We start from the raw sequence: 27,348 nt of genomic DNA, 5'->3' as shown, positions 1-27,348 counted from the left end.
GAAATGTAGTGGTGAAGTGGTTCGTGTCCGATGCCTAAGCTGTGCCTGAGCAGGCCTCGAGGCACCACCTTCCCTACTTCTTGTAGGGCTTGCTGCAGGTGTTTGGCTAGCAGAGCAAAGCTCTAGACTTGATGAAATGAGTTTCATCTGAGCAGACTGCGGATAACTTTTGAGTTTCCCCAGAGGGAAGGGGTGACACAAGTTACCAGCAGCATGAAGTTATATGGGGTCACATGGGTGAGCTGAGAGGAGATAACAGAGAGCTTGCTGCAGGAGGGAGGGTTTGACATTTCTGTTAGCAAATTGAGAGAGAAGAGTTCATTAAATCAGTGCTGGAGATGTTTAATGGAGAGAGAGGCTGGGTTAATGCAGGGGATTTGGAAGAGTGGGCCCTGCTGCAGATGAAGGATCCCTCAGGAGTCCGCAGCAAACAAGACAGCTGCTGAGAGCAGCAAAGGATCTGTCCTCACCCTAACAGGGGCCAAAGGGGTCCAGGCAGGGCTAACTACTCAGACCCTCATGCTCTTAACCCAATATCTAATACATGCCAAGAGCTTTTCCGGCTTAGATAAACACATCTCTGCTGTTTGTTCCTGGGATTATGCCTGCCAGCCCAAAGGATGCTCACACTGAAAGAGGGAAGAGCCTTGTGTCATTTTTGGTGAAGGTTCAGGGATCTTTTCCTCAGTCAAGGATCTCAAAAACCTGCTTGTATGTATACTTAGTAAGATTGATAATGGGGGATGATTAGATTGGTAACAGGGGATAATAAGGCCTCCAGCTTTCCTCTGAGAGGAAAGCTACTCTTCTCAAGGTAAGCACCCTCAAAAATGTTTTATCTTACCAGAGTAGGTGTGACAAGAGAGGGTGGATTTCTTTTCCAGTGTATATAAAAATTGTGTGCTGTTATACAGTAACAGCTTACCCTAGCGTCACTGGGTTGAGCTGGTTCACCTGGGATGAGCAGTTTCTATGCTTCAGCATCTCTTTTCACTCTCCAGGGTGGAAGAGAAGAGCGCTCACAACTGTTCCCCCCACACACACCCCCACATGGGAATCAGCACCAGCATGTAAACCAGATTTCTGATTAAAGAGAATTGTATAATGTCTGCCTGCATCATCTTCCATCTGCTCTTGCCAACTCAATTGCATATGGCACGATGTGTCACTTCCGTGCTATGCTCTATTCTTTATGCGCTCTGTCTAGAAAGCATGGAGATGATTCAGCACGTCAGTGACAGGTGAAAGGATCCTTCAGTTCACCTAGGAGGATCTTTGAGATGAAGGGGGAGCCTTGCTTTAATGTGTGTGCTAATTTTTACGCAGTAGTCAGCTCTGTTTGATAACATTTTAGTAGTTAAAAAGGAGTAAATGTGGTCATGCAATATCAACTACCTCACCTTCAAAAAAAAAGGGAAAAAATCCCAACCCTGAGCTTCAGTGTCCTTTGACAGGTCCTTTTTCCCTCTCATGAAATCACAAATAACTGTTTTCATGTCTGAAAGCTGATAGTAGACCAACATGGGGAGTTTTAAAGGGGACTGTGCTTTTTTGTAGCAGTTGCTGGGAAAAAAAAAAAAAAAAAAAGTCCATCCAGTTCCTGCTGTCCTTAGTGAAACAAACAGGAACTCTCTGGCAGGATACCATGTACTTACTCAAAAAGCTGCAACAGCTGGAGAAAGACACATTAGAGAGCTGCATGACACTAACCTGTGTAGACTTCTGGATTAATTGTTTTTTTAAGTGCTTTCCTCTTCAGCCCTACCAGCGTCTGTAAAATCAAGCAGAGACAAATACACAGCACCACAGTTTCTGCCTCTTCTCACCCTGTGCCACACCAGGTGAAAGATTATTATTGCAGGCATGGTTTTGTGGTATGTGCTGGTTGGTCCGTGCAGCGAGGATGGTTTGAATTCTGATTAATGACATCTCTTATAATGCCAGTTTTGTGCTGATAACATTGAATTGCTCTTCAGCAGACGAGCTTTACTGATTGTCTCCAAGTTTTAGATTTTTCTTTCTCATGCTTGGCTCTTTAGTAACACACCAAGGACTTAAGGAGAGAGTTATTTATTTGTTTAGCTTCAAGGTAGGAAATTCCCATGAGGAGGTTCACTTGATTCTAAACAAAAGCAGAACTGGAGATCTTCAAAACCTGGAAAAATCCCTGGTGAGGGGAGAAATGCTCAAAACTGTTATGTACAGCCCTTATCTTTGTCAGTAGCATGACAGCTTTGTGTTCACCACACTGAAAAAGCAGCAGAACATAGGTGCCAACATGATCAAATTACCCCAGGCTGGTGACCCATGTCATGGCTAGAATCAGACAGATGCACTTGAATGACTTTGTTCTGTACATGATCTTCCCTGATGTCCTTCAGTGTTTGCTCAATGTCAGACTGCAGTTATTCTTCCTTCCAGCAAAACCAAAATGCAAATAAAATTAAGCACAGAGATATATGTTGAATATACACATTAGCCAAGTGGAGATGGAGCATTCAGCCTGTGGTAAACAAGCCCCTGGGAGCTAAGATGTCCATTACAGGATAGAAAAATGAGAGCAAGGATATTTAGCAATAGTGGTGGGTTGCAGGATTAGGGGTTTTTTCTTGTTGTTGGGTTTGGTTTGTTTCTGGGGACTTCTTGTTTGTTCAAAAGCTGATTTTTAGCATGCTCCTTTGCTGACTTCCAGAGGTATTCAGGACATGTCTCTGGACTTTCCCTTTATTCTGCTTTGTCATTTTGTGTTGGCATAGCACAGTATCCAACTGGCACAACCCTGTGCTTTGTGCTGTGAATCCAAATGCTAAACTTGCAGAAGACAACCCAGTCTTAGGAAGATTTTTCATTACAACACTTCTTTCTGTTGTGTCTGGCCTAAGCAAGGGGGTAAGCAGCCATTGTTGGTCTAGTCTCTCCCTTTATTTCATTTAGACACAAAATGTAGTAAATGAAAGTGTTTTTCATAAAAAGCACATATATGCCAGCATGCATTGTGCTTTCCTAAATGAAAAGGAAATATTTAAAACTAAGCTTGTCTCTTCTTGTGAACAGGTACATCCTTCTTGTCTTCCTTCTCTTTGACATTTCAAAGCTATTTTGAAGGCAAAGAAACTCTTACAGAAACACATTCAAAGCTATTTCATTTTTAACATTCTAACACTATATTTTATACCCTCTAATATATGTGTGAATGAACTAAATTATGGACAGAATATATGAGTCAGAAACAACAAAGCAGCATGTAAAGAGAATTTATGGCATTCCTTCCACCTTCGTTCATCCTGGTGATCATCTGAGTTGGGCACCAGGCTAGGACGTGTTTCCTGCCTCTGTCCCACACCTCCCTTTACAAACCAGAACAAATCAGTTAGCTCTAGCACCTCCTCTCCTTACCTGTGTTGAGCAGTTCCTCACTCTACAAATGGTCAGTTAAATACAATAGGGACCAAAACTTGTCTCCATCTGAATTAAAACTGTGTAAATACAAACACATCTGTAACAGTGGGTTGAAAGTACTTCTCAACATGGATGTCTTAGGGGTGATTACATGTGTGCATTTTAAGCCTTTCATTTCTATTTTTGAATGAAAATGAGAGACTCAGCCTCAGTATATCTGACACGTATGCAAAGGCAGCTTAAAATTTTCCTTTGCACACCTACTTGATCCTCTGTTTTAGATGTTTCATTTAAACTTATTTTCCGCTTAAAAGAGCACCTTCCCTCTTGTAAGAACCCCTCACAGGCTTTCAATAGGGTTTTGCCCTCACAGGTGGGGTACCTCAAGCTTTCTTGAATACCATGTCAGTCAGAGACACTTGCCTTCCTTTACCCAGGGAAGCCTGGGTAAAGGTTTCTCCACCAGGACCCTGAAAACTTCATTTTTCCACTCACCTCAACATGACTTCTGGTCAGCCCCCGCAGGCCCCACAGCTGTGTGTAAGAACCTGGGAAAGGGCTTGGGCTCTGAGTTCAGGACTGCCCTTGAGCACTTGTCCCATGTCACACAGGCAGGCAATGCAGCACAGAAATGATGTGGCACACTTGAGGAGCTCATTGAAGATGTTTAATTATTCACATCCTCCTTCTGCCAATTAATATATCCAATGCAGTGAATAGAACTAATTGACCATTTTATATTGGCACTAAGAGCTGTCCAAAGTCTTAGTCCCTTGTCTATTGTACTAAGTTGTGGAAATTACAATGGCACAAACAAAAGTTTAGGTAATACACACACAACATGACACAGAGTTGAACTCTAAGGAAGAAAAAGTTATTTTCATTTGCTGTTTATAAGTAATAGTAACTTTGAAAAAATAAATTAGACATTCAGATCTTCCCCTGTTGTACATAGCCAGGTTTGTGCTTAACTTGAATAATTTCAAAATTTCCAGTGGCATTTCAGCTGTTCATTGAAGTGTACTGTAGGAGATAGAGACAATTTATTACACAGCTATAAAGGTATTAGTAATCATCATAAATGCAAACCTTCAGATGTTTCTTTGTCGGTGTTTTAAATTTTTATTTTTTCCCCATCACTACGTCCAGTGAAGCAGTGATTGTAGCAATCAGTACGCACAAAGCCACCTCCTCCAACAGCTGCCAATATCCTAGCCTGGTTTAAACAACAGATGGGAGATATGTGCAGGCTAGGATAAGTGGCCACCTGTAAAACATTGTTCTAGATATGTGCCAAACTGGCCAGTCATATATTCAGGAACAAGAGCAGTGAGAGAAAGAAGGCAGCTGTGCTGACCACCCACATCTGAAACAACAGAAAAACATTTACTCTCATGGATGGATGCCTTTGTTTTCTGCAGAGCTGGGAAAGTGTTCTTACACTACGCTAATGCATGCAGAAAATGAATTTCTGTACCTTTTGTGGTTGCCTTCCATGACACTGGGAGCATCTGTACCCTGGCTGCAACAGCAAAATCTTGCTGCCCAGGGTGCCTGCACCTCAACAGAGTGGTTCCAGTCTTTAAAGGGCACCTGCCTCAGCACTTGCAAATTTCTGTCTAGCACTATCTGTGCACTGAATTTTGCAATGTGTTGCAGTCTGTTCTTGCGAGGTCAGCTAATCAGTGAACAGCAACAGCCCCAGGTGACACGTTTGACTAACTGGCAGCTAATCAAGCGTATTTGAATTTTGCATGTCACATATTGGCAGCAAACTGTTCAAAACATACTCCTAAAATACATTTTGAATTAGTTTAAGAAATGCATTTCAGGCAATGCAGATCAGTTTACAGATCTGCAGGGTGGTGAAGTAGCTTGCATGCATCTGAAAAATTATGTCTGCTGAATTATTCATTCTATTTTTATTTTCTTTTTTCTTTATTTTTTATCAAATAATGGACAGGAATTTTTTAGTGCTAGTTATCAAAATGCTGCAGCTAGCTGTTATTAATGGTCACTTTTTCATTGTCTCTTCCTTTTTATGAGTCATTTGAAACATTAGTAATTATGATGTCTAAAAAGCTTCCTACTTTCAACATGTGAAATCAAATGGCTTAAGGAGTCAAAGTATATGAATATGAGTTGCTGTGTGCTGATTTTCACTGCACACCCAGTGAAAATGGCAAGCAAAGGATTTATCATAATCTTGTGACAGGAATACCTAGTAATTAGTAGAAGTTTACGTATTTTTATTAGGTACATAATTAGCAGCTAGAGATGTGTATTGCAGAGATGGCCTAGATTTTATTCCTGTATTGTACCATTCAGCAGTAGACCCAATTTCTGAACTACTTAGGTGTACAATTACACAATGGAATTGTCCTCCTAAAATACATTGACAATTACCAGAATTTTGCATGCCACTGGGAAATCGCTCATACTAATTGCTATCATTAGCTAGTTGAATGCAAAATATCTGCAAATGCTTGAGGAATTAGACATGAAATGTATCCTCTTCTTTCAGGTCAACTGGGTATGTATTTCTAAAGGTTCAATGACCAAGATTAAACCTGTAATTAGGTTACAGATTTTTCTTCCATATACAAGCAAATGTCCACAAGAGATTTACATTTCAAAATGGAAAAAGTTGTTAATAATTAATTTGTTGGCTTTGTAATACTTAGAGAATATTAAAGACATTTCAATGAAAATATCAAGGAATCACCCTTTCAGTACATTATCTGATCATTAATCATTTTAAAAGAAGTATCCTGAAAACTAAGTGTCTTGTGAAGAAGTCATGACATGGATCACTTTTTTTGGTGACTCACATCTTTATAGGATGCCTTAGATTATGGAAAACATCTCACAGGCGGAAAAATTGTATATAGATGTTGTTACCCTTGCTGGTTGACTCTAAGCACATACATGTATGTCAGGAGTACAGTTTGTGCCCATCACTTACAGGGTTTCTTTGTTTCTGACTACCTGTCCATCCCATCTGTCACTGGTATTGGAAAGGTGTGGAATGCTATCACTTCAGAAACACAGTTGTGTTTTTTACACTTCTGATTTGACATCAAGTCATGTAAAGCTACTTACCCAGCCAACATTTTCTCAACTTGTCAGCACAATCAATGAGCTGACATTATCCTTATTTCATAAATACACAAGGATTGTTTCAAGTCTTGCTGTCCCCATGAAAAACACCTATTTATCCCTGCTTCTGGTGAGACCATTTGTACTCAATGACATATATATATATATAATTATTTTTCCCCCCCCCAAATCTTTCAGGATATCCAGTGAACACTCGCCAAAGCTTCAGATCCGGAGCCACAGTTACCTGAGGGCAGTGAGCGAAGTCTCGATCAACAGGAGCTTGGACAGCTTGGACCCCGCGGGGCTGCTGACATCCCCCAAGTTCCGTTCCCGCAACGAGAGCTACATGAGAGCCATGAGCACCATCAGCCAGGTGGGAGGGCATGCATGGGCAGCATGGACAGGAAGCACCAAGCCGTGGAAAAGCTTGATTTCACTTTAAATAAAATCAGGCTGCCGTATGCTACATGCTTTCAAAACATCTTTTAAAAAAATGTTTTCATACATTGCTGTTTGTGAGTATAATATTTGATAATGCCATAGCCTGCCTTTTACAAAAGGATGAGTGGACAACATGCAGTTTGTTTGAACGAATAGTTTAACCTTTCATTTTTCTTTTCCAAAAGCAGGTACTCATCAACAGTGTCTTTAAACAGGGCTCTCTTAAGGATCTTGTGTGTAGTGCCTGAAATCAAACTTTTTGAATACCTCCAAAAAATCATTTGCAAGCTGATTGTGCCACTAAGGGAAAATTAAGCCCGCAGTATTTCACAATATTTTAAGTATTTTATTAGATTAAATCTGTCCTAATGTATACATTCTTAACCCTGATAACCTCTAAACTTTTCACCTGTATAGTGCAAATATCACAGAATATACATAAAGAGCAAAGGTCTGTCCATAATATTAACCTGAAGTTCTGTGGGACTTCTTAGTGCTCATCCTAAACCAGAAGAAAAATAAATCCCACTGTCACATATTCAGTTTATGAATGTCAGCATCATTAAATAGCCTGTCAGCCTGTCCTTGCATACAACATGCTTGTACAGTTGAATTGGTTAGGGACAGATTGGAAAGAATTGCAGAAGTGCTAGCACTCCACAGGGCAGTGCACCTGAGGGTCATCTGCTAAATCTTTTAGCTTCTTGGTATGATTCTGGCTTGTTTGCTTAAATGGATCATTTAGATAAATCCCTTGTTTAAAAGTACTATGTTACACCAGTCCAGAAGTGTAGCAGACAGGTTTTGTGGTGCTGAATACTGGCCCCTTACCACTGACATGTCAAATCATTGAAATGTCAAAAAACTCGTGACGTTATTGATGCTAAGACTTCAGCTGTAACCGTAACAAATACATGGGCCATTCAGAATGAAACTGTAGTTTGAGTTTCTGTGGTATTCTGTGTTTGGACATTGTAGCTTCAGGTTATTCTGCTGTGTGTTTTATAGGTGAGGCACTTCGCATAGGGTATGAGCTGATGCTCTCAAAGTAGGATTAAGATGTATCTAAGATAAGCAGCACTGAAATTCAAGTCCCAGAGGAAACCATAAGCATTAGGTTAGGTTAGCTTAGTTATTTAGCTTGACATCTAACACTTAGAGCTGTCTGCCAAAGAGTTAGTATTGCTTGGCAATATAAATAAGAAAATAACAATCTAAAAAAAGTCTTACTTCACAGATGTTTATGCAGGGATATGGCTCTTCTCTGCCACTGTAGAATTGTTAATATAATGTACTATCCATCACTTTTCCATGCTCTTTTAGCAGATTCCCTATGAAAAAAAATGTTTTAGAGATTTCCTATTTCCATTTTATGTATGAAAGTCATAATGTCTGCCTTACTAAAATTCATCCTGGAATTGAATATTTAATATTATTTTGCATCAGCCTAATATAATCTGGTGTCTTCTGGTATCTAATACTTTTCCTGGTATCATGGCTTTTTACATGCATAGAAAGTAGCAAAACCCTCAAGTGATAGTTTCTGTTTGCATGTTTCCTGCAGTGATAATTATGATGCTTTAATGCCAAACTAAGGGCTCCACTCTGAATTTAGAAACATGAACATCCATTCCTATGTAAGCAGAGATAGGTGGTTTCCAGGTTTGCAACATCTGCAGCACAGCCACATGCTTTTAAATGTTCCTTAACCTGCGAGAGTGGAAGTCTTTGTCACCACCTAGTGTCTGCTCCACAAAGGGTCTAAGGTTTCCCTTGCACCTTTCAGCTCTCAGCCAGAGGGGTCGTCCAGGAGATGTAGTTATACAAATATTTTCCCCCTGCAGCAAAACTGTTTGCCTTACCAGCCTCCCCCTTTTCAACTCTTTGCTGGCACATCTGCAGTTGGGCTTCCCAGCCCCTCAAATTTATCACTGCGGTTGCCTGTGGGTTGCATTGATTGTGTCCCAGGGTTAAGCTGACCTTTATTTTCTTACCGCCAAAGAAAGCGTGATTCCAGTTTTTCAGTGTAATTAATGGTCATAATGGCTGGAGCTTCAGCCCCCCAGGGTGAGGTAAACCAGTTGCTACTGTGGGGACTCACAGCTTTCCACTGGTCTTGGCTGGAACCAAGAGCCTAAATACCAATCAATTTCTGCCTAAAGCCTCTTTTTGTGTATATTTTTTTTCCTTAACAATTATTGCTTTGGAAAATGGAATGTGTTTTGTGCAATTCATCTGTTCTTCATGTGCAAAGCGGCCTTTTAATAGAACTGGCCATCGTGCCCCTGTTGCTTGAGTGTGTTTGTGCAGGATGGGGTGGTGCAGGGGGCATGCTGAACCTGCCCGATCTTTGTCCACAGGTGAGCGAGATGGAGGTGAACGGCCAGTTCGAGTCCGTCTGCGAGTCAGTGTTCAGTGAGCTCGAGTCTCAGGCAGTGGAGGCGCTGGATCTGCCAATGCCCGGCTGCTTCCGCATGAGGAGCCACAGCTACGTGAGAGCCATCGAGAAGGGCTGCTCCCAGGACGACGAGTGCATCTCGCTGCGGTCCTCATCTCCCCCGCGTACAACCACTACGGTGAGGACCATCCAGAGCAGTACTGGTGAGTAGCAAAATGGACGTCCAGAGGGGTGGCAGAAAGGGAAGGTACCTTTCTGTGTGGCTCCATCAGGTCATCCACGAGATCCCTGCCAGACATAAAGCCCATGAGAGAGTCTGTGTTTCAGCAGGGAGCTGGACAGAATAATCAGCTTAAAACTAGGCACAGACCCAGGCTGATGCAATTGTGTTGCCTCCTGTGTCCAAGCTAATTTATTCTGGGCTAAGAGCTCACAGAAGAGAAGTCCAAGGTCATATCTCCTCCTGCTCTCATCCCTAAAAGAGCAATCACAATTTAGCAAAGCTGAATAGAAGGCTCTGTGTTAGCAGCTTTGCTAACTCTTACCAGCAGTGGAGGGTACCTCTGCCAAGTTTTGCTTTGTCAGGTGATTTTCTTTGTGCTTTCTGAAAGTTGGAAGTTATTGGGTGTGTTGATTAATGGCTCCAGGAGACTGGTACAGCTTTTTTGGCTGTGTTTTTGTAATGGGAGTGAAGGAAAGAAGAAAAGGTCTGCAGGTCAAAACATGCGTGTTCACACCCTGTTGTTACTCCTTCTACAGTTCAAACTACTCAAGCCCTGCCAGAGGGAAAAGTTTCGGTCTAAATACGAACCTTATCTCTTCTAGAACCTCTTCTTTTAAGGTTGCTTTTCTTTTGGAAATAACCATGATGAATTCCAGATGCTACTGCCAAAGTTGGTGCTTAGGGGGAAGGAAAAGCAAGTCAAAAACCAAAAGGACAGCAAGAGGCAGGAACCATCATATGCGTGTGTATTTCACAGTGGGAGGATGAGGAAGGGCATTTTTCTCCTGATTTCTCTCCATCCATTCCTCTGTTTTACACAAGCTTCATTTACTATTCATGTACTGTTCATATTCATGACTAATATTTACTATTACAAGTATTTCACTGTACCTAATACCTCTTTTCCAGGTTTTCTAATTTCTGTTTTCTGTATTCTAAACTTTTGCTTTTTTATGTATTATCTCCCAGGTACAGTTGTTTGTACATTGTAAGTTCCTTATCTCTAACTCCAGTCTTTTTATAAAGCTGCTTGTCAATTGGTTTATGCCATCAAAGGATATTTTCAATCCTTTTAACCAAAAGTGTTCAGCTTAATTCATGATTTTTCTAAAAGTAACCAGTTTAAGCTCTGTTGGAAATACATTGGCAGTACATCACAAACATCAAAGCATTTTTAAGAAATGCTGCAGAGGAGTTCTCATCAAAATCACTAACCATTAAGAAATAGTTTTCATCTCACAAAATTCTCTGCTGTGAAAGTAGTATGTGTGTGCACGAAGGGTTCGTACCGCACCACAAAGACAGGATTTAAGTAAGGTGTGTGTTCCTTCATTGCTGGGCTTTAGCTGGTGTCTAAACATAACTGTGAGGCAAAAGCTGAAGGATGGACATTTTCAGGGATTTTTCAGTGTGCCTTTGCCTGCGTTGGATCACCGTGGATGTATCAGAGTGATTTTTCATTTCTTTGAAAGTGATTGTGTTAGCACTTTTTCTAAATAAAGTAACTAACCATTTATCCAGAAGGTAATAACTTCTTTGCATGAGGGGTTGTTTCTGTCACTTAGAAAAACGGTGCCTCTCTTTGGGGATGTATAGGGGATATAAATGGGGTGTGTAAACAGAGAAGGGGGCTATATGTATCAGCTAAAAGCATTTGGAAAACCCATAAGAGGAAAGTCTTTATTGTAAACTGTCTTTGGTCTACGCTCCTCTTTCGTAGTGCAATCACAAGCAGAGTCCTGGTCTCTTCTCTGGGCAGCTGGCTATATTAAAAAAAAAAAAAAAAAATCATAGGAATAAGGTTATGTTATGGAAAAATGTAGTCCAGTGGGTCTGTGTCATGTTACTGCTTATGTAGTCAGCCCCTTAAAATAGAGAGAGGAGTGATTTGCAGCCCTCTCCTTGTACATCCACAGAAGCATTTGAAGCCTGCTGTAGGTATCTATTTTCTGCTGTGGGAATTTTACTGAGTTATCTTTCTCATTTTTTAATTCTTGGACTCCCAAGGGCCCATCCCTTGCAGTGGTAGCATTTCAGACAACTTGTCTCTTTTATTACCTGACTTACATACTTCTATCCATTTAATGGGGATTAGAGCTGAATTAATTCCATCCAAAAGTATCTGTATTGACTACCTTGTTGTTGCCTGTGGCTGGCTCATAGAAAGAAAACAATAACAGGAAAGACATCATTGATGGTTTCTCTTAATATCAGCCTCTATAAAATGGCACAGCAGTGAGGCAGATATGAAGAAAGAAGAAAGATATCTCAGACTTATCTCCACTGAGGCGATGTTTCAAATGCTTTTGTGGGAGACAGAAGGGCAGTTATGATCTAAACTATGGATTTAACATCCCCAAATGAGAGAGCAGTCCTTCCACTCCAGAAACACCTTTGCCTGTTCAACCAAGGAAGGTTCCTTTCATCAACATTAGATCTTTCTTCGGGGACTAATCTACAAAGCTCTGATCATACATTGACAGTGGGAATTTCGTTGCTGGCAGCCCAGGAAAACACCAACTTGATGGTAATAGAAAAGACAAAAAGGTGCTATCTGTCCACTGGATTAAAAATTTTGCCTCCAGAGCAACGGCCCACAGCCTTTCAGGGCATCTGAATAAAAATATTAAGTAAGCAGCATGGACAAAACCATACCTCTGCCTGCTAGCATGTACTACAATGGTTGCTGCCTCAGGTTTTAATTTCCTTTTGCCCCATAGCATGGAGGTTTCGTTCTGAAAGCGGTAGTACATATCTACCAGCATAGCTGTTTGGATGTGCTCAATCTAACCATAAAGCCAGCACTAATATTCTGGCTGTGGGACAGAGCTCAGTGATGGCTGGGTGCCCAACTGGTGGTCTCTGCAGCCTGCTCTGGTCTTCCTGCAGCTGAGGCAACGCAGTGGGGTGATTGCATCTGGCTGAAACCTAGCCCGGGTGTGAAAATGAGGCTGTAGGCACAAAGCTCTTGTCATCACCAGAATGAAATGCTAGACTACAAGTGGGAAAAAATATCCTACCCTCACCAAAGTGAATGTTTCTGCATGTATGTGGGAGTCATGCACTTTGTTCACAAGATGGTCTTGTAAGTGAAATGGTAATTTATCCTTGTATTCAAGCGAAGGGTTTTGAAATGAAGAAAAGAAAATACGAATTTACCACTTTATACAGACATAGAAACATTTGGGAAATGAGTGCCACATCACAACTTCATCATGCCTGGAAAGCTGGGAGGTTGAAGCAGTCCAACAGCCCCGATATTTGCTCACTCCACATTAGTCAGACCCACGGAGGGAGCTGACCCCACACCACCAAGCTTGCCCCCAGTTCTGGGCTCTGCAGGCTGGGAGCTCCAGCAGCCCTCAAGTGCCGGTATGCATTGTACATCTTACAGCATAGCCTGCACTAAAAGCTGCCACCCATGTCATCTGGTCTCTTCAGAGTTGTTTAATGAGGTGTGAGTTAGTACATTATTTGATCCCAGGTTATTTGCAGATGAAGCCATTGTAACTGAAACTCCTCAGCCAGCAGATTCAGTCACTAAATAGGCAGCCTTTTAAGAATTTAAAAAGCCTTTAAATCATTTCAATGTGCACAATGAGCATGGCAATTAAGAAACAATGAAAATTTAAAGTAGTCTAAAGAACATCTTTCTCCCACATTGCTTGTATTTGACTTGTACGATGCAGAAGAATTTTGTAGGTCATGTTTCTACAGCGTGCCTGTGCAGCCATGCTCACTCCTTTGCGGCACAGATAAACCTTATGATGTTGTGAGAGCTTAAGCATTAGCACACGTGGGTACAAATACATAACGAAGACTGGATATGTTTAAGTGGAAAATGTGTACCTGAGCTCAAGCTGTAACATCGAGAAAACTCTGCACTAGATTGCAATAGGTGTTTTCTCAATATCTAACTTCCGTACAGCCAGATAAACAGAAGTATCAAAATTATCTGCAGCAATGCCATCTGGTGATGTTCAGTAATATTGCACTTCTGATTAAAAGCAAAGCAAACAAAAATCCCAAGGAAATCGTGCTGTGTAGCCAGCAGGTTAGAAAAGGACTGAGAGTTATCACAGTGTATGCTAATTATGGTGCTTCAGCTGAGCAAGCTGTTCTCTTTCCGTTCTTCGGAACATCTGACCAAGAGGGGTCAGGTACTTTGTGGAAAATCTCTAAGGGACTGACTGCCTAGCCAATGGGAAAAAAATGCAAACAACCTTAAAAATAGACTTATGCCAGGCAGAATTCAAAAATAAAACCAAAGCCTGTGGAGAAGGAGGCTGGAACTGACTGTATACCAGCTGTGTCCAAGCTCTCCAGGACTCCTCAGAGCTGTCCTTCCAAAGACTGTTCTGTTGAAAAAGAAATAAGGAATGAGGGTTTCAGATTTGATTTCCAAATGAAGCCAGGATTGGTTTTTGGACTTCTACCAAAATGAAGGTATCTCCACAGAAGGCCTGAAGAAATATAATAATAGTTAAGGCCTTCCTGCAGATGTTGAACTTAAAATAGATTTGGAAAGTGTAGAAAGCTGTTTGACAAAGAATTTACACGGTTCATTTCCTCTGTTTCCCTGAGTAATTCTGAAATGCAGTCTGCCTTTGGATCCACTATCAAATTGCTTAAACCAGTGCTTAAAAATGTTTTTCTTTACTAATGAGGAGCTGACCCTGGAAGAGAACACTGTTTCTAATTTCAGAGGCATCTGACTGTAGATAGAGCAAGTTTCATCTTGTCTATTCCCAAAGTTAGCTTTGTGAATTTTAAGCTCCACATCACATACTCGCACAAACACACACATGCATATACACACACAAAAAAAACATGTTTATGAAGCTAGGAGAGGTTTTTAATGAGAAAAACTGAGAACACAGTTCTTGCTGGCAGATTTCTAACTGACCTGGACCATGATGCAGGCACTCATGGAAACTGCTCTGATGAAGAGTTAGAAAGGAGCAAGGCTAAGACAAGAGAGTCAGCCCTGGAAAGACTGGCTATACCCAAACACTTGGCAGGTTGCGGCAGGTTGGTTTATATGTGGTGTATTTATGCCAAGGGCAGGAGTCAAAATAAGTTTGATAAATTCTTTTTTACCTTTTGGACATACAGAATTTTGTGACCTGGAAGGGGATTGCTGGAGTATATATTACACAGGTTCCTATTTAGGGAATGCTTGGTAGCTACAGTTGGTTCACCATGTAAGCAATGTCAGACAGTGGAATGTGTTACACCAATTTTTCATCTTTCTCCCTGGCTCTGCCTCTTTTCTCTGTTTAATTATGAATATCGAATTTAATCTTTAAAACCCTGAGCTGTTTGGTCCTGTCTGAGATACTGCCAGGATTTGGAGAGACAGCCTTAAGCATTCAAAACTGTGATCTTAAAATGTTCTGAAGGACTGTGTTGATCTTTGTAGACATTTCCAGAAGGACAGAAAAACTCTGATGTTTTTTTCAGATAACACTTGTGTGTTTGACTTCTCTGGTTGTCCAAAGGGCTTGGATATCTCCAAGGATGAAAATTACGCAGTACTTCTGGACTGCCTCTTCCAGCACTTAACTGCAGTATGATTTTTATTTTTTTTCATATAAACAACTGAAATTTCCCTTGTGCAACTTGTGCCCACTATCTCATGTCCTTTTTCATGCACATCTGACAAAAGCATGGCTCAGCCTTCTCTATAACCATCCGTCCAGTAGCTCCCCCCACAGCCTCCAGGCCCTACAGATCTACCTATCAACCCGTATGGGAACATCACACTCGACCCCCTACCTGTCTCAGTGCCCACTTTGTGCTGAGACTCTTGTGCTGGGGAGTGTCATACTGCTCACAGACCCCAGATGTGTTCTCACCAGCACTCAACCTCCCTCAGACTGCCAGCTCTGGTTTGCAGACTGCTTTGGCAGACTGCACAGCACGCTGCCAGATACCCACGGCACAAGGGCACACTGCTGAATGTCCTTCAGCCTGCTGTGCTGTGAGTCCCCACCAGCCTTTCCTGATGCTGAGAATAGGATGGCCCTGTGACTTGTAGGTTTGACTGTCTCCAGTGAAACAGGAAAATGTGTAATATTTGCAGAAGAAGGAGATCTGTAGGAGAAATCTATGTTATTCTATGAAAAAAACTTTTAAGGAGGTTGTCTCGTGGCGGCACAAACAAAGAGGATGCAGTGATTAGTAGCATCAGATGAAATGTTTTAGTATTTATTAGTGTTTAAGAGATTATTGTACGGCAATTAAAAGTACTACGGATGCCCTTTGCATATGTCTGTATGGAATGTAACTAAATGTATTCTGCAGCTAATTCATTTCCATTTATTATATTGCACACGCTAAAGTGATAATCATTTTGCATGACCAGACTTGCACAGCTCTCCCTGATGCAGTACAGATTGTGTAAAGGTTTGAGCTATGCTTTTGCCTCAAAAAAGCATAGCTCATTTGCCTGTGTGTTATCAAGTGCACCATTATGTGGAGATGGTTGTAGGAAGGTCCAGAGCCCCAGGTAGATGGCAACTTCCCAGTGTACAGCTCCAGTGAGACAGTCCTGGTCCCACCCCACTTCTACTGGTGTACATGTACTGCAACTACCCTGTTGGAGCCTACAGGCATGCTTATCCAAATATATTAGAACGCCTGAAAGTTCAGTGCTTAGCTGAGACAAAATACTGCTTGATTTACCACTGCAAATACAGAGAAGGGTATTACAAGCAGTGCAATAATTTGAAGGTTGCTGTGTTGACTGAGTACCACATGCCTGAAGTCTCATTAGGTGAGAATTAACTGTTTTTTATGCCTATAAACAAACATGAAACCTTTCCACAGTCCAAGAAGCAGTGGTTAAATCAACTGTCTTTACTGCTCATTTCCGCAAGACTTGTCTACCCTGAATCACAAAGCCTGAGCTTGCTGACAGGTCTCCCTCAGGCAGAGGCAGCAGTGTTGCTAGGGTCTGAGAGCAGTTTGCCTGGTGTCCCACTGGAGAGATGCGGTGCAGGACCAGGCTGATGCGACTTCATGGCAGGCAGGTCCAGCAGTAGATCTCACTTGGCAGCCTCATGTATCTGCATTTTGGGGGACAATGTTTTCTGACTTGCAAGCAGGAGTGGGAAAACCCCCTTTGAAATATGGCTGGAATTGCATCGCAAGGAAGCAGGTTTCCCATAGCAGCGCCAGCTTGTAATTGCACACTAATAGGTAAAATGTGGAGCAGAATATAAAATAAACCCGGGGTCTGTTTCCACTTACAGATTGTGGGAGGATATTGTAATCTTTATCCAAAATGCTGTGCTCAGGGGCTAGTCATCGCTCTGAACTAGAGACACAACAGAACTTTGTGCATTAAGTATGCATTGTCCCTTAGCTGAGATGCCAATAACAAATGAAGAGCAAATAATTCAATTTTCACTTAACAGAGAAGCACAACAAAGACCTGAATCTTTTCTTTGTTCTGGCTTACTTTAAATGCAGTGTTTTTGTGATGGCAGTGGCAGAAATGAGCTGAATCAGTAAGATGAATACATGGCCCAATTTATATAATGCAATCACATTTTCAGTAATAATTCCTACTGTTTTTCTAAAATAGACTAATGTGGTCACTTCTAACTACAGTTGTCTTTTGGGAAGCAAGACCTAGGCCTCTTTCCTGAAGGGGCTATGCTAAATTAATCTATCCAGGGGATAAAAATAACTCGGGTTGTTCTTTTTAGCATGTGCTACTGCCCAGCCCTCAGCAATGCCTTGCCAGTCTCCTGCAATAAGTTTCACATTGTTCCTTTAGGACAAACTTGAACATTTTTCACAGAATCATAACACAGAATGTCTCAGGATGGAAGGGACCTTAAAGATCACCTAACTCCAACCCCCTGCCCATGGGCAGGGACACCTCCCACCAGATCAGGTTGCCCAGGACCCCATCCAACCTCATCTTAAACACTTCCAGGAATGGGGCATCCACAACTTCTCTTGGTGACCTGTTCCAGTGCCTCACTACCCTTACAGTGAAGAATTTCCTCCTAATGTCTGGTCTAAATCTATCATTATCTACCCAAGTAAAGAGTCCTCTATCCTTTTTATGAGATCCCTTTAAGTACTGAAAGGCCGCAATGAGGTCTCCCTGGAGATAAGTTGTCTTCAGATATTAATTACAAAGCTCTCTTGGGCCATAGTGTATTCCAAGAAGTAATGAGAAAAGATAAGATATTTGATGATGATGAGCTTTTTAAAGTGACTGAGTGATTTTGGAATTAAAAAAAAAAAAGTAACAATTTTTAATAAGTGCGTTTAATGAGTACAGCTCTGCAGGGCCCCTCTTCTACTAGAGCAATTTTTTGATGCTGTTGTATCCCATCATGTAATTCCCATTTCAGAGCTCAGATATGATGCATTAGGTACTGGATCCAGTAAATAATTACACATTTTTGTGGTGCCTAAATATACGTTTATGCAGCAGTCTAACAGTAATTGGCTTTCTGAAGCTATGGTGGACTATGGGGTGCATATATTATTAACTGCTTTTTGAAACAGACACTGCCTTTTTTCTTTAGTAATACCACAGATAAACCCAAAGGAAATGCGGCAGCAAAGAAATGTGTGCATTAAAAAAAATTACAGGAGCTGTGAAGTGTACATAGAGATACAATGTACTCTTTTTATTTCTTGCTGTTACTCTGATCTCACTGCAGTGCTTCTTACAATGCTCAATTACAAAGCACAAAACGACTCAGATACTCAGTTCTGGAAAATACCTAATGTTATCTTGCAAAGGACAGTCTAGCTGCCATTACAGACTAATAGTCCCTTTTATCAAAGGCACACTGTAGGCAAATGCGGGTAATCTGTTCTAATGCCACAACCTTTGTCTGGCCTCTGGTGGGGGGAATCAGTGTGTTGGTTGTCGGAAATTGTTTTCACTTGCTGAATTTGGCTTTGGTCAGATGGGAGAGCACTAAATTGCATTCCACTTAAAATGCAGTAAGCCATCTGAGTAGAACAATTCCTAGTTGCTCTGATCAAGGATTTGAGATAAGCTATCAGAGGAGAAGAAAAATAAATAAATAAATAAATAATATTAAAGAACTCTCTACTGTGACAGACCTCTTGCTTGTTCTGTTGAGAAAGATGCCTACTTTTCATCTCAGTACAGTCAAGACAGCGATGACTTGATAACCATTCTTTTTGCTCTAATGACTTTTCAAATAAATTCTATGTTTAACTAAAGTAAAACATAGATCTGTATTCCTGTGGGAAGGTTTACATGGAAGTCAGAATGTTGTAATAGCATAACAAAATAAATGCTAGCAGGCTCTTTGTTTAAACAAGGCAGGCTATTGAAATTCCTTGCTCCCACTTTCCCTAAACTCTTAGCATAGAGTGTTATCTATAATTCTGAACTTTGCTAAGAGTCGAATACAATGAGGTGCATCTGTGACGGGAAGAAGGCACAGTCTTAGCAGACTAAAAACATATAAGCTATGGATAAACCCAAACCCATCCAGGAACTACTAGCCCTAATCTTCCTGCCCCAGGAAGTCCAGAGAAAATCTGCAGCTTTCCATTTTGCGTGTAACTTACACCTAAGTGACAGCATTAGCTGGTGCTCAGTGCCGTGGCCTGTCTTATCTCTGTCTTATCACTGTCTTATCTCACGCAGTTCCCTGAACTCGCATGTGACATTTTGCCATTTGCCCTTTAAAATAAAAAGGGAAAGCAGGGGAAGAAGGTATTCAGACAAATGGAAGTAGGGTGAGGGGACCTATTTTATCTGTTGGAAGCTCTGATGTGTTTTGGAAGGTTGCATGCTCTCACCTAGCTGAAGTCAGTTGTTGTCTTGCACCAACTTCCAAGGAAGCTGCCTCTGTCTTCATTCACACCTCTTTTGTCTCTCCCTTTATGGGATGTTGCTATGGGGAAGCTAGATCATGTTAAAAGTTATGTTAATGAACAGCTCAGACTTATTCTCTTTTCAGAAAAAGGGAGACAAATTAGGGCAAGAAGTTGTCAGTTAAGATTTCCATTACCAACTTTTACCCTTCCCAAATCTTTCTCTCAGATTTTAACCATGGCTGAAGAGCTGTGTTGCATTAGCAGAACATGTAGAGCATCATTCAGTATAAGAGGGCAGTTGTGTTTAACCTCACAGCAGTTATCTCTGGGCCATTGACATCTGTTTAGGTATAGTGTTCTTGCACATACCAGACTTGGTATTATAAAACAGAACATGCTACCATCATCTGATTTGCCTCCCTAGCCATCCTCCTTTCTGAACATCATATACGTGCTGCTGTCCTGAAAGCCTTTTCCTGTTTCTGTCAATGCTTGCTGAGAATGGAAGCACGTATCTCCCTTATGGCGACTATTTGCAACAGAGAAGGCTCACATTAAGTGCAAAGGCTGGTCTCATTTCCTGTGAGGTCTGGTGGGATGGTCGAGTAAAAGATGTAGGGTGAAGGGGTACTAATCCTGAAAGCATGTGTTTTTGTGCTTTTTTTTTTTTTTTAATTTATTAAAAAGAAATTAACTCTGAGTTAGCAAAGAGGTCTAGAATTGTTTTGTAAAATAGAAACATGTCCAGCACTTCAAAAATCACTCATTTCATCAACATGTAGAATCAATAACACCATTTCCTGTATGAATAGATGATGGTAAGAAATAGATGGTCAGGGCTTTCAGCCTGAGTGTTTACAAAATGCTTTGACTTCTCTTTATTCCCTCATCATATATGACTTGGTATGTGAACTAGATGCAGATGATGTACTATCTAGCACACTATGTTGATGTCATTTGATCCACCAGCGTAGCCAGCAGTTGACACATTTTTAGGGCATATTTTCTGGTTGTGATGAGTCTCCAGTTTCCCCGCAGGCAGGGGATAGAGAGGGATATGAGATGGTCATCAAAGTAATGGCTTCCAGAATCCCTTTATTGCCTTTAAAAGGCCGGTGTAACTAGTGAATAGAAAATAATGAGCATGACAGATTAGAGTAGGCACTGGACAGAAAGCTTAAAGAGCTTTGGGAATTCATGGGACTGCAGAAGCAGTGTTGGAATTTCATCAAGTGAAGGGTAACTCTTTCTCCCATCTGTTTTGTAGATAGATTTTTTAATATTTTAAGTACAATATTGCAGATCAGAGCAGTCTGTTACTCTTCAAAAGTGAGACAGATTTTTTTCCACTACAAACTTTGCTAATTGAGGATCTAATTGTAAAAGGTGCTGAGTGTCCTCAGCTGCCAACATCATAGAATTAGCTCATAATTTCCATATGCTTGGTGTCACAGAAACATCTGGCTCCTCTATTTTCCTGCAGGTGCCTTTACAACCAGAAGAGTCTGGGTCAGGGGTATCAATCTGTTGGAATTCAGTTTATGATATTTTAAAAAATTATAAATGTAAATGTTTCTAGTCTCTTTCTGACAAAAGTTTAAATCTTGAACCAGATCCTAGGGAATAGTATAAAAATGGCTTGCAAAACATAGTTTCTGGACAATCATTTCAAATGCTGGTTTTTTGTTTTCCATTATCCTGCTAGAAAAGACAACATCTTGGGGAATGGCAGTGAGGTAAATATTTACCCTTTCTCTGTGCTATAATAACAGACAAAGTTGTGGCACAAGAAAATGTCAAGATTGTTTCTGTTGCATTCATAAATGGAAGAGGTAGGAGGAGTGGCTCTCTCTCTCTTTCCACCCCCACAATTAGCAGAGAGATTGTGCTTAGTAGGATGAGATGGAGCAGTCCCGGGTACCTTGCATCTGATGTCTATAAAATCATATCGTGAACTGACTACTGACACAATATTTCATATGCATGTGCTAAACAACTATACAAAAAGGCCACCCATTGCAAAACTAACAGGTGTCTATTAAAGAGATTATTTCTGTTTGTACTGCAAGTAAGTGCACTTCCTGCTAGCCAGCTGTCTTCTCCTTCTCAGAATGTTCTTGGTACATGTATGCCCTTCACATCACCTTCAAGGAACTGGCAAAAACTGCATTTGCTAGCTACTGCTGATGGGGAAATGAAGCTTTACTGAATCTTCAGCCAGCTGCCTCTCCAGCATGTGTTGAGAGGAGTCAGGGACTCTTTCAATGAGGTATTCCGGCCAGCACGTATGCAGAAGCACAAAAAAAAAGGTCTTTTTTATCCTAAGCCTTAACCTGTGTAACTACAAAATGTTGCCGGTTACTATCACTAGTCTCCAGAAATAAACAGCATAGTTTTCAAACAACTTCAATGTAGTAATTCCAGGCATGAAATTTATCATAGGCATAGGATTAGGCATATCCACCTGGTCTAAGCTTACAGTTTCAAAACTGTACTTCTTTTTCTCACCTGCAAAGTGATATTCTATGAGCCTTGAGGCATTGTCAGCTTCTGACACTGAATTGCACTGGCTACATTGGCATCATCTGGCATCGTCTTTTACATCTAATTTTTCCTCTTGAAAAATCTATTATTGTTATTGGAGCATGACATTATTCTTCTTAGGAGAGAGAAAGAAGCCCAGGGAAATTACTAATTCAAGCTGTCAGCAATATCTAGCTCATTCATATTGTTATGAAAAACATTTTACTTTCAAAATAAAACTGGTGCATGCTTGCTTTTTGACAGTGTAACAGAGAGAAGTGGGCATGTTTTTACTGGGGCAGTTGTAGAGATTTTGCAAAATCCAAATTAGCATACATCTTTCTCAAAGTGCAGAAAGTCACAAAGTGATGGGTTTTCATCAACTTGGGAGAAAGTGTTGCATTTCTCAAATTAACTTAAGTGAAAAGAGGCTTACATTGCAAAAGCAGTAATGTCAATTAAATCATTTTGTAGAATGAGGGTTGCAAATGTTTCATGTGTCGCTGATGTGCCAGGCATCTGCCAGTCAGCTTTCCATTATGCACTATAGCTGTTTTGCTGATTCTTATCAGTTTGTCTGCTTAAAATGTGTTTCTGTAAAGAACTTCGGATTTCATGCATTTTGTCTTTACTCTCACTACAGCTTTCTCACTCTGTCACCACTGAATCCATACTTTAATACTTGGCTGATGTTGGAGGCAACTGGCATGTCTTTTCCTAGACTTGTACTTACACTGTGGTTTCTCTGGCTCAGTCCGTGATGACTCCCTGCAGTAATCAAGCCTGAGCTGTTTGCCATGCTTGGCAGAAGTGGTTAGTTAATGAAGATTTGTTTGGGGACAAGCAGAAGCTAATGGGATAGCTCATTTACTTAATAAACACTGCTGTATGGAAAACTATATCTGATGACCTCATGTCACTCTTGTCCATCACCACACTTCTCCTAGGTCTTTTATTCTAATTTTTACAACTAACAGTTCTCCAGCCATTCTAGAACACTCTTCTGGAGAAAACCTTGTGATGTATCTGTACATACTTTTATCACATAGTTTTCTATCTTTTGTTTTTTTTCCTGCCTACGAAAAATTCTGATGTCTTGTAGTTTATCAGACAGCAACACCTCAAGCAAACTGTCAGACAACAGACTTTTCCTAGAACTGGCCATGTGATTGACATTTTCACAAAAAGCTGAGGGAATACCAAACAGCAATGCATAACTATATATTCTGTGGCAAACTTAGAATACATGAGATCTGCCACTAATCTGCCTCTGTCTTAAAGACGTAAACTGCAATATAAAAAATATATGACATAAAAGTGTTGCATCTCAACCTGTGGCATATACAGAAGAAATATTTTTTTTTTCCAAGGAAGAACTCCCAGGCAGTGTCCCAGATGTCCTTTTCCCCATCAGATATGGCATACAGATAGCTAGAGCTGTTATTTTCAGAAGGCGTTTAATTTAATTTCCATGATTTGAATACAGACACTTTCTCTGGATTCATATCTGTTATACTCATATTTTATATGATTATATACTTAATGCTAAATGCATTCTTGTATCATAATATTACTGGTCTGCATCTCTCTGATGTTCACACACATTTTAATCAATCATGGCTGTAATAGTCTTTATTTCCTCTAAATTTTTCCTATACATTCATTTTCCGGTTTCACCCTTTCGATTAGCATGAAGGGGAGAGCTGTGCATTCACAGTCAAACTTGCAGTTGGACAAACTGGACAGCCCCAGCAGGTAGGTGTCAATGCCAGCTGAAGAATGTTTCATGACAGGCTGCAGGGAGTAAAGGGGAGATTACAGAGCTACAGCTCTGCCAATTTGAGAGATGTTTCTGGGCCTAGAAAATCAGATTTTCTTTTTCCTTCTTTTCCATGTTTTAATTGTGATTGTTTTGTCATTTATAATAATGGTGAGGCCATCTCAGCAGACTGGTTATCTGTGGATTGTGGTAGTATCACAGGTAAGATCACCCATCCAGGCATGAACTGTAAGATCATCCTTATTTGCAGCATCTGTAATAAAAGAAATGGGGAGAATTAGCAGAGCATATATGGCCATTTTTTATTAGCAGAGCACATATGGCCATTTTTTTAAGGAAAAAGCATTGTTAATCTAGAGGCATGCTAAACACAGTGGTTTTTTTACTGTACTTTTTTGAACCGTATGTAGTTATCTTTCTGACAAGCTGTCCCTTTTCATAGGTTCTTGCTTTGTTTCTTTTTCCTTTAATTATGTTTCACATTGCTAGTCTGAGTAAACTACAGAACTGTTTCTGATTTTTTGAAACTAGAAGCACTGAGAAGTTTTACACTGAAAAACTTGTGTAGCTGTGCTTATGGTTGACTCTGGTACCTAATCCATGAGCCAGCCATTGTGTAAACCTTTCACAATGTCTTTGTTGCTATTTCACTGTACTTGGTAGCATTAAGGTCAGTCTCCCATTCTCATTAGGCTATGTAGTCTATTCCCTCTTTGAGTTAATGAGTCATTTGTGTCTTCTCAGAATTATTATTTACCATAATGGTACTACCTCCACTTGAAGTAGGACTGAAAAAGCTGCACTTCAAGTGACAAGTTCCTTGCAGAAACCAAAGTTCAATCCAAGTCCTGTTTTATTAGTAAAAAGACAAGAATGCAGTTCACTGTAATGTAACTTCTCTGGCCCATTGGCAACAGGGCAGAGTTCAGGTCATGAGAGCAATGAACCATTAAAAAGAATCTGGCTCACAAGAATAGTACTTGAGATTCAGAGACTTTTTGCATTTCGGCTTGCAAAGGCCAAATGCATGTGTGAAATTTAGTTATTGTACTTACTGAAAATAAAAACTCTTAAACAGAAGTTGCTGGGCTATTGAAGAACTGCTAGCAAGGTGATCTCAATACTGTCCACTGCCTGACCCATAAGGGGGGGAAATTAATGGGTTTATAGAACTTGATTATCCACGTCACCATTTTTCTTAACAGGAAAAATGTTTCTTCATTCTACATAGAAAGATTGAACTAGCAGATTATGCAAGAGATTATGCAATTCCTTCTTGCCACTTAAGGAATTTAACAGTGGAATAATAGCTAATTTCTCATCCTGCATATAATTACGGCAAATTCTGCTGAGAGGATCAATTTTTTCCAGTCTCCATTTTCTTTTTATCTAATCATACTCAGCAGAAAGCTCTGCCAGTAATCTGACTGGCTTAATTCCACTTCATGATTGTTCTTTTACAAAAATCTTTTTTTTTTTTTAACAAGTTGTTAAAAATACAGTACAATTACAGTATATTGTGTTCTTCCAACTGGTAGATCAAGAACTCTAAAATTAATGGGTGAAAGTAAGGCCTGTATTTCACTCAGATGCATGGACTGTGTGGCACAGGGTCAAGTTTTTTAATAAGTGCGCATGGATGTGCTGATTTATCTCATTTTATTGCCTACAGAGATCCCTCATTTCATTAATGGGTCACAATTGGCCATAATCTAATCTGACACAAGGTACAAAACTGTTAAATAGCTTTAAACACAAATACAATTACCCTTAAAAAAAAAAAAAAAAAGTTGATAATAACAGTGGTAGTATGAATTAAGCCTAGTTCAGGCAATCTGAAGAGTTACAAGATAAACCCTTTTTTTTTTTTTCTTTTTATGTATTCTGATGGAAATATTAAGAATTCTTACTCTTACTGAACACTGAAAGCCGTAGTGCTTCAGTAGCTGAAGTGAATTTCGCCCTGAAATAAAGATAACCTAGATCATCCTCTCTGGATATCAGAAGAAAAGACATTCCTTTATGTCTTCTGAAGCTGAGCAGCTGAGGCTATCTGTGAAATCACAACAAAATTGTGCAGGTGTGCTTAGCACTAGTTCCTTCACAGCCTGAGTGCTTCACGGGCTGTGATGTGTAACTGTGTGATGCTGTAGCTTGCAGCAGCCAAGGCACAGCTCCGAATTTCACAGCTGCCTCGAGTGCCAAAGACAGACAGTCCCAAGGAGTGAAGTTCGTCTGGGCACCTTTTGTCTTTCATGTTCTGGAACTCATGCAACTGCCATGATACCCTCATTTGCTAACATGAAAACTGTTCTCACAGCTTTTAGAAAACCATAAAGACATGCTTAGAAAGCAGCAAGTAGCAAGCAGCATTGAAAGCATAACAGAGGTCATTATCTGCTGTACCTCCTGCTTCCAAGGAGACGGATATCTGATCCTGGAAACAAGGAATGTGAAATGATATTTCTGATTTAGAAAGCTAATAAAATCCTTCAACAGGTGCTTAACTTCAAATGTGCCTCTTCTTTTGCAGAGGTTTGCAACTTTATTATTAAGCAATGCTTATTTTCTTGAATGTTTCTGTTGTGCCCAGGTTTTGTTAATTTTTAGTTGGTCAGCTTTATTCAATCTTGAAAGATTTTTTTTCATGCATTCTCCTCTTTATATTACTTGTTTCAATAAATTCCACTGTTTTTACCCCTAATTTAGGGTACAAATTAGTTCCAGGCAGAAAAAGCCAGTCTGATTTGACATTCCTCTGAAGTATACATGCTTGTGGTTATGACGGAGAATCATTTCAAACTAAAAATGAATAAATTAGAACCCTCTAGAGGGTAAATGCAAATTTGGGTCATAGCTTTCCTAAAGACCAATGACCACAATGCATTCTTCATCCTCCAACATGATTGTTCTTCATTAGCATCAGCAGTAAGCCCTACAAAGCATTGCTGGAACTCTCTGCCTTTCACAATGACACAAGTGGAGATCAGTTTTGCAAGACCTGAGAACAACTAGATTTCCTTATGCATATATTCTCATGTAGAAACAAAGGGTGTCACATAAAGAAAATAGCTAACGATTTTTCCCAGAGATTTTCATTTAAGGTATGAATCCCTGGTTCCCTCAAAGTAAGCATTGTTTCACAATAAAGAGTCTGAAGCAGAATGTAAACATTTATTGTCTTCCACAGGCATTTTAGAAAGGATAACAACATGTTCAACAAAATGGTTTTCTTGCAAAAGCTGAAGATATCTCACATGCTGAGGAAAAAACAAAAAATAAGCACCACACCATAACTATGTATTTTTCTAAAAGAATAATAAAATAAAATAAAATAAAATAAAATAAAATAAAATAAAATAAAATAAAATAAAATAAAATAAAATAAAATAAAATAAAATAAAATAAATAAAATCATAAAGTAAAGTAAAGTAAAGTAAAGTAAAGTAAAATAAAATAAAATAAAATAAAATAAAATAAAATAAAATAAAATAAAATAAAATAAAATAAAATAAAATAAAATAATAAAAAAGTGTTGACATTTTTGCCTGAAGCTCTGGAAGACAGATGTTCAAACCAAGGCCCAAGTTGCTGTCTAGGCAAACTGCCCTTGGGGAGCTGACGGAGGAGTAACAAAGCAGATGAGGTGAC

General features: G+C 40.1%; 1 protein-coding gene and 1 long non-coding RNA gene across 12 annotated transcripts in view; one reads left to right on the top strand and one right to left on the bottom strand.

Annotated features, from left to right (window-relative positions):
• Positions 1-27,348, top strand: part of DLGAP1 (DLG associated protein 1) — a 419,465-nt gene that overhangs the window by 315,284 nt on the left and 76,833 nt on the right. For all 10 annotated transcript variants that reach the window (XM_068671536.1, XM_068671535.1, XM_068671534.1 and 7 more), the window contains 2 exons: positions 6,697-6,874; positions 9,303-9,543. In XM_068671536.1, the coding sequence (XP_068527637.1) occupies positions 6,697-6,874; positions 9,303-9,543 (419 nt within the window). The remainder of the gene's footprint in view (positions 1-6,696; positions 6,875-9,302; positions 9,544-27,348) is intronic.
• Positions 16,319-27,348, bottom strand: part of LOC137850956 (uncharacterized) — a 39,598-nt gene continuing 28,568 nt past the window's right edge. For both annotated transcript variants that reach the window (XR_011092923.1, XR_011092922.1), the window contains exon 3: positions 16,319-23,950. This is a non-coding gene — a long non-coding RNA (uncharacterized lncRNA). The remainder of the gene's footprint in view (positions 23,951-27,348) is intronic.

The sequence above is a fragment of the Anas acuta genome, chromosome 2, assembly GCF_963932015.1.
Source record: "Anas acuta chromosome 2, bAnaAcu1.1, whole genome shotgun sequence".
NCBI classification, from domain to species: Eukaryota; Metazoa; Chordata; class Aves; order Anseriformes; family Anatidae; genus Anas; species Anas acuta.
Note: the sequence above shows the minus strand (reverse complement) of the source record. Positions and strands in the feature narration are given on the sequence as shown.